Source organism: Quercus suber, unplaced genomic scaffold, assembly GCF_002906115.3.
Source record: "Quercus suber isolate HL8 unplaced genomic scaffold, Cork oak 2.0 scaffold_222, whole genome shotgun sequence".
Lineage (NCBI taxonomy): Eukaryota > Viridiplantae > Streptophyta > Magnoliopsida > Fagales > Fagaceae > Quercus > Quercus suber.
Genome location: NW_027069680.1, coordinates 154,288 through 162,723, shown reverse-complemented (window position 1 = coordinate 162,723; position 8,436 = coordinate 154,288). Strand labels below are relative to the sequence as shown.

General features: G+C 32.9%; 1 protein-coding gene across 1 annotated transcript; it reads right to left on the bottom strand.

Annotated features, from left to right (window-relative positions):
• Positions 1–5,794: 5,794 nt before the first annotated feature.
• LOC112032351 (uncharacterized) lies at positions 5,795–6,568 on the bottom strand. The gene has a single exon (XM_024065125.2). It carries the CDS (start codon positions 6,566–6,568, stop codon positions 5,795–5,797), a length of 774 nt encoding a protein of 257 aa, XP_023920893.1.
• Between the last annotated feature and the right edge of the window lie 1,868 nt (positions 6,569–8,436).

Here is an 8,436-nt window from a genome sequence, read left to right as displayed (position 1 = left end):
TTTGCTCTTTCATCTCACAGTAAAAAATTTCTCCTAACCAGAAATATGAACTTTGTTCAATTCTTTCTACATTTTTCCTCTGTTGTCTAGAAATTTACTTCCTTCTATATATAATGTCACAAATTTACTATGAATTTCCTACTAAAATTGGGCCTTCTATGAACATCAACTCAAAAAATGCAATAAAATTCGTATTGTAGTCTCAATGATGGTTAACATTTGTTGATATCCATTGTTGATACCTATTTTTGCAAATTTTCATCCAAATGCCCATGAAGAGAAAAGTCCAAAAAAGCTCTAAGAGATGGATTAAAGTATGAGCAAAGAGATAGTAATCGGGCCAAATTCTAAACGTCCAAAAACAAGAGAATGCATAAATAAGGTCTAAGTGATGGCCTAAAAAAGAAGAGTATTTTGATAATGAAATGGAGCCTAATAAGTGAGTCCTAACAAAATCCAAGGAAGAGAGAAGAAAGCAAAAGGGCCCGTTAGCCCAACTCAATGTAGTGGCTAACTCAATGTAGTGAATAAATGAAGAGAAAAGAAAGTAAAAAGGGTTTGTAGACCCAACCCAATGTAGTGAATAAATGAAAAGAAAATAAAATAAAAGGGCCAATAGGCCCAACCCAATATAGTGAAATAAAGACAAAAGAAAGCAAAAGGGGTCAACAAGCTTAATCCAATATATGGTAAAAAACCTGTAATGCCCTTGCATAAAAGGATAAGGATGAATTTTGATTTTGTAGATGTAAAGCAAGGTGAAATTATGCAAAGCCATAGCGGCAAGAAATGCACGAAGAAACAAAAGAAAGCCATAGCAACAAGAAGCACATGAAGAAACAAGACAAAATCAAAAGCGGCAGGAAATGCGTGAATAGGAAACAAGGCAAAATCAAAAGCCCAGAAAATGCATGAAGAAGAATCCAAAGTTGGAGCCCTGTCGACCTGCAACCCAGCTAATGCAAGGGAGGCAGGGCCCACGGTTGAAGAGGAACAGAGGGTGTGGTTTGGTTTTGGTAGGGGAGAGAAAAAAAAAATAATAAAACCCTAGTTTTGGTATCCTGTCAATACTCCTTTTAGGAGATGCTTTGCTGGGAAAGCATCTTTACCAAAATGGGTAGGAAATTGGTGGGAGCCATCTGATGCATGTTAGAGAGTGAGGATAAGAGAGATTAATGAGGGTTTGTTGTTATGGGAAAGAGAAAGGTATTAGTATTATGGTCAAATTGGATTTTGCCCAAAAGTGGAAAGAAGTTCGTCGCTAAGCAAGTAGTGGGACTAAACCCACTTCTAGCGACTAGAAGGTAGTGAGCCCACCTGCACACGGCTAGAACTGTACGTTATGGGTATTGGCTGAATGCCTATAGTGGACAAAATGGTTGGTGAAAACAAGGGTAAAGAAGGGAAATCAATTGGGCTTGATCTTAGGTATAAAATGAATAGTACCCATGAATATGGGGACAAGATTGTTAGAACTAGAAAAAACGGCAACAAGAATGAGAGAAGAACACAATATCATCAAACAACGGAGAGAAACATAAACAATGGTGTGAAGAAACATAGTACCCAAGAGAATTAGAATTTGAAAGTCAAAGAAGAGAGAAAGGGGAAAAGAAAGTGAAACGTAAAAGAGACTAGAGAGTTGAGAAAGTAGAGTATGCACGACAGGCTTAACATGCATCACTAGGTAACATTTTCCCTCCCTCATACAAAACCATCCTTTCTGACATTTCAATCAATAGGATAGTTATTCTGACCCATTCTCCAAACTACATAACTTTATGGCCTTGTAAGGTAATAATGTTAAGTGGGTTGGAGTTTGGTCTCTTTTTCATATATATCTTGTGGATAACCCTTTTACTTTTGTTATTATGTTTGCTGTTATTACTATTTATTTTTGTTGCTAACATTATCGGACTAACAGTTATTCTGCTATTACTATATACGTATAAGTATATATATTTCTCTTTGTTTGAAGTGTTTGGTCTTGTGCACAGACTGGTTTCAAGGGAATACCGCAGAAAGAGCCAGGCTCACTTCCCTACCCTCTGCAGAAAGCCTTAGCTCAATAGCGTAAAAAAGAACCCACACCCATTTTCATGGCACATTTTTTTCTTTCTACAAGCCCATTTCATGTATTGTATTATATTTATTCTTTTAAGCATGACCCAAGCCCATGTAACATATTGAAGAAATTGAGAAGTGTGGTTTGGAGGGTATGAATTGGTTTCTTTTGGACCCTTTGTATAAGCCTTACCAAGTGGGCAAGGGACACTAATAGCACTTCAAGCTCATGGAGGAGGTCTTGTACTCAAAATTTTCACCCCACAAGTGCTTTTATACTCTTGCTAACTGTGACTCAACTTTTTTGCTCTACACTTTTTTTAGGTCTAAAACACATAGTTGGCCCTAAGTGGCTAGCGTTGTATGCCACAACAACCAAATGTAGCCTCCAAGGACCTGTCATCTAGGAAACACTAGTCCATGAATTTAGGACACTTCATTTCCCAACTTATGCAAAAAGCAAGCCAACCTTCTTACCCAATCAAAGCAAATCTGACCATAACCTCTTTGATTGATTCCTTAGGGGGTTCAAAGCCTCTTTTATTAACCAAAAACTAGTCACTAAAGGCACCCAAAACTCAATACAAAATGCCCCAATCAGATTCAAAAGGAACCAACCACGTTTTACCCTTAAAGCTAAAACTTTAGAGCAAAAGCTCATTCAGCCAACTAACAGTCTCACAATTCCGAAGTTTAAGGGTGGAAATATGGGTACAAAGGAACCTTCTCTTTCTTCCTCACAGCCTCTCTTAATTTCTTCTTCTCCCTGATTATGTGTCGAAGTTTCAGACCTATTGTTTTTATACATTTTTTTTGCACTTTTGTTATTAAACTTTATAGCAAAACCCCATTTAGCTAGGAGACATTCTCACAATTCCAAAACTTGAGGGTGGAAATATGGGTACATGAAAACCTTCCCTCTCTTCCTCACAACCTCTCTCAATTTCTTCTTCTCACTGACTGTAGGTTAAAATTTCAGACCTATTGTGTTTCTATGCATTTTTCAGTATTTTTGTTATTGACATTTTGATTTCTCCATTATTAAAGCACCATTAGCCTCTATTCACTAAATATTGGAATTTTGGACTTGATACTCTCCACAAATAATCTCTTCTAAAGAACTCAAAGGGAGATCAAAGCCGTTCTTGCATTTTTGGCCCTTGTCGCAAAATACCCCCAACTACATTATGATACAAGAATGATGATAGAAATACTCTAAGTTTCACAACAAAAGTTATATAAATTCAAGTGTCACCAATTGTCAAAAGGTAAATGAGATATTTATTGGACAAAATTTGGCTATAAACTTGGTTAAGAAAAATTAAATTTAATACAATTATGTGTCTGAATTTAATTAGATGCTTGATGTATTGCACCTAAAGAACTGTAGTCAAGTTTTATACTATACTAGTCGTAGACACACGCGTTGCATGAGAATATTATTAATGATCATTTTGTAGTTAAACTTACTTGAAAATAATAATTTGTTAAGGATCATTTTGTAAATCGTCAAAAGAAAATTCTTACCACATAAGTTAGTAAACTACCATTACTAAAAATAAATAAATAAAACAATAAACAAAGATATATAACATAACTTATCAAATTATTCAAACAAAATTTTGTCAAGAAATCATTTAAATCGGCCATCAAATAAATGACATACCCTAGAAACTTCATTATTAAATATAGTGAAGAGTAAATATGGCTTTTACAAAAACAACGAAATCCAATTGACAAAATAAGAATAATAATAAAAAAAGAAGTAGAAAAATTAAAAGAAGACAAACCTTAGTGTAAATTTTTGTGCCGTATGAATATTACTCTCATATTTGTGGACTTCATATTATATATGGTTTGTAACTATTTTTTGAATGATTATTGTGATTTATTGATAATAATTAAAAATAATAATAATAAAAACTTAAAACATTTTTTCCCTGATATAATGGAGGAGGAGGTAATTGATTGTCATTTAAAGTAATTAAAACAATAGAGAACATACTTATATAGTCATACGTTTGCATTACCTACAAGCAAACAAAGAGTCATTCTTATAATGTTTAATGACTTCTATATTTAGTTAAATGTTTTAGAAATGACTTTTATTATTATTATTATTATTATTATTATTATTATTATTATATGCATTAGGGTCACAATTTTTAGATTGTTTATTCTATTTGGCAAAGATGACATGGATAATGAAAATAAAGATTATTTGTTATATAAGTATATTATATGTCTTATCCCAATATGATTATATATTATGCAAATCGTTGTTCTTTATTTCAAATTCTAAAATTCATAAGGTAAAGGGGGAAAAAAAAGAAAAAAACAACAACCCACAACTACTAGAACATTTGAATTTTCGATCAAAGATTGGTTGTTTGCTTTTATTTTCTTTTTCTTTTTTTTTTCATTAGAGCTGATTGGTGAAGAATTTGGACTCTTAGTTTTGGGTAACCGAATGCTTATTAGGACATCAAAGGTTGCAAAAGTGAGGTACCATCATGTTAATGGAGAAGAGGATAGTGAATCAAAATTATCATTGCCTAATATTCTTTTTACCACATTTATTGTTGCAATAAATCCAATGAATCACACCTTAATAATTTTTGTGTTAAAAACTCATTTATAAATGAGGTTTACTAACATAATAGTATTCTTCAATATTCGTTTTTCCTATTTGTTCATCTACATGAACGTGACCATCTTTGTTTTTTTAGATTGAAATGTCATGTTACATTAGTGAAATAAATGTATAGTTCTATATGTCCAGAAAATTTGGGTTAGAGCAAGGGCTTTTGAAATAAATGTGGTATTTTTTGGTACGTCATAGCGAAAGGTATCTAGTCGAATTGAAGCCGGGCCCAGTTTGAAAGTTTGAAAAGAAACCCAAGAAAACGTCATGATTAGATTAGTTGAGAAGCTAAAGTCGATACAGAACAGTTCTGAAAAGGCATTTCATTGAAGATTAGTATTTTCAAACCCACCCCATAATTCAAGCCGGAGTTTGTCTTTAATCTCATAATAAGAACAAAACTTTTATGAGAGCAAAAAGCATCTCTCATAAAGAAACAACCAATTGAAAATTATATGTACATTAGGATTTACATAGACAACAAATCGGCTTTAGATTAAACAAAAATTAACCCATCTACCTACCTAAATAATGAAGAGAATTTGAAAGGAAAACAACGTTGGGACAACTAGAAAGAAGGGTAATCTCTTGCTGTGTGGAGTCCGCTATAGATACAATTAATCATACTCCCAATTTCATGACTTATTAACTTGTGTAATTGTGAGTATTCTACATTTTTTACCTTGTTCAACCTACCATTTCACTTTGGTCGCTCACAATGACACAAGTCAATAGGTTGTGAAATTGGATATACAATTGATTGTCTCTAGAATCACTATGCTGTGTGTCTCCTAGTCCAAAGCTTGTGACATTTTGAAATGCAGGAAATTCAATTCCATGAGGCTCCATCCCTCCCTCTTCATCTCTTTCTCATCATATGCGTTTATTTTATACCTTTATACAATTAGCTTCTTTCGTAGATATCTTCTTAGGCTCAATAATACTTGGTCCTTTACAAGTTTCCATGATCTTTGTCTGGACTCATCAGGTAAGGAAAATCCACTAATTATTGAACCTAAACCCATAAAATCTATACAGAAGTGAAAATCCAACCATCTGTTCAATGAAGGAAAAACAAAGTGAAAACTATTTCTTGCTCTTTTTATCCTTCCCATCACGTAAAAAAGAACCAAAATTGAAGAGATTTTGAGCCCTTTTAGAAATGTAAGGAGGTGGTATATTCAAAACAGGACTAATCTGAACCGCATTTAAAGATTCTCCATAACTCTTTTTCAACTGAGGCTTCTGCTGCATTTTAGTATAAGATGAAAAAGATGACGACCTTGACAATGAAATAGATTCTTGTTTCTGTGAATTGTGCTTGTGAACTTCCTTATTCTGCGTTGTTCTTCTTGGAATTGGGTCCAATGAACTAGTTGAATTGCTTCGTGACAGAAGCGGTAACGAGCGTAGAAAGCTCTTCTTATTGTCAAAATTATCGAGACTCGCACTTCTCTTGAAACCCCAGAAAGACTTGGTCGCCGTGGATACATGCTTTTGCTCCAAATCTGAGTTTATAACCATGGCTTCTTTCTTCGATGATGATGAGTTATCACGAGGAAGAGGAGGAAGAGGAGCAATAGGCCGAGGTTGACAACTATGGACTTCTTTGCTAGCAACAAATCTCTCTTTATCATGAATTGGAAGAAGTACCCCATTGGAGAAAAGCTCGTCTGCTGAACAAGCTTCATGCTCAAATAAGCTGCTGCTAATGTCGAATTCAAAATCAGAATTTGAGCCCAAATGCGATGATGATGATGATGAGTCTGTTTGATCAGACATGCTGAGTAGTGGTTCAACATTTGCTTGGGCAAGATCATGGGAGAAAGATATTGTAGGAAGGCTTGTTTGTGAACACATGTCAATATATCATATATGCTTATTTGATTATTTCCAATATATATCAAGAAAAGACCATGAAAAATGGTACAAACTAGGAAGAGGTTGGAAATAGTATGAAGAAGAATAATTCAATGACGTGATATACGTGTGGTAAAGAGAGAAAGCAGGTACACAATTCAAACTTTAGGCCAACATCAAAGCCTTGAAATTTGGCAAAAATGGCTTGGACTAGGAAGTCAATAAAGTGGAAAGGGGCGTTTGAATTTGTAGGATAGAGAGAATAAAAAAATTTAAAAAGGAGCAATCTTTTTCAAAATTCAAAGATGTCGGAGGATTCTAAGAAAATTCTGGGATCTGGGATCAAATGTTCTTCTCTGAATATGAAGTATGAAGTAGAAGTTAGTTGTCTGCCCGTTACTGAAAAGAACAAAAAAAAAGGAAAAGAAAGTGTATAAGATATGAGATTTTGGAAGAAATGTAAAAGGACTTGACAACAAATTCCAAGGCAAGGTCATGACTCATGAGAGAAATATCAAATATATGTGGCTTGAGGTTGCAAGAAAGAAGGGAAATGAGGCCAGATAATCAATAATGAGAGAGAGAGAGTCCATCAAATAAATAAATAATGAGAGAGAGAGAGAGAGAGAGAGAGAGAGATCTTAAAAAAGTTACCCACATTCAAAGGCAATGAAAAACCGCACAAAAAAAAAAAGAAAAAAAGAAAAGGTAACGACTTAAATTGATAACTCATGGCAATGGGGCTGTGAGCAGCAGTAACTTAAGGAAATGTCTGTTAGCCATGTCTATTTTTATATCCCAACAAAACTAATTAAGTTGAGGTGTATATGGGATTCAATGTACACTCATACAATCAAATCCAATCAAATTCTCACAATTTGAGGTCTCCCATCCAGTATAATATTATTGCTCAACATATTTTTTTTTACTCAATAAATTTGAATTAGATTAATGTTAACATCTTGTCATTGCTTACGGATGCTCATTGCTTTGTAAGTTTCACGCCTATGTAATCTACTACATGAAACTTATTTAGTGGGTTTTTCAAACATTAAAAAAGAACCCATTATTTTGACTTTTTAAAGATGACGCAGTCCTCAATTATCTTAACATTTACCAAGTATTGTAGTATATGAAGGTCATATAATATAATATATGGTATGTTTGGGAAAAAAAAACTGTTTATAGAGTGAAACTATAATATAGAAATGATTTGACTTATTTTTGGTATTTTTTTAATTTGATATTTTCTTTTATTTTAAATAACAATGGCAAGTGGTAGTGGGTTTTAATCTTCACATTTTATTTAGTTAGTAGGTAACGTGGCAATTTCTAATTAAAACAAAAGGAGATTCCAGTTAAAAAAAAATACTAGAAGTAAGCCAAAGTCATATGAAAATGACATATGCCATGTATAAAGTTTGGCAATTATGACTTACTATTAAAGTGTAAAATCTAAAAAGATTATGATTAGTTATAAATTATAAATATCTACTTATTTGTCAAGAGTCTTACATCTCAAATGACTTTTTTTTTTTGTGTTTTCAATGAAGACATACAATGTTTAAATTTTCCCTCCTCTAACACGAATTATATATATATATATATATATACACTTCAATTAATGCAAACAAGTTTTTGCCAACATTTTAATTGTTAATTTTAGTTGCATTAATTTTGTTATTGTTATTGTGTTCTTCAATCCCTTGTTCTTCATTAAGGCAATTTCAAACTTAATTTACACAAGTTAAAGTTGGAAAAGTTTTTTCCCAGAACATAAATCATAGTAATATTATTCTTATCCATGATAGGAATTATCGAATTTATTTTTAATTCATCAAAAATTAGTTTCCAAAAATAATAGTAGC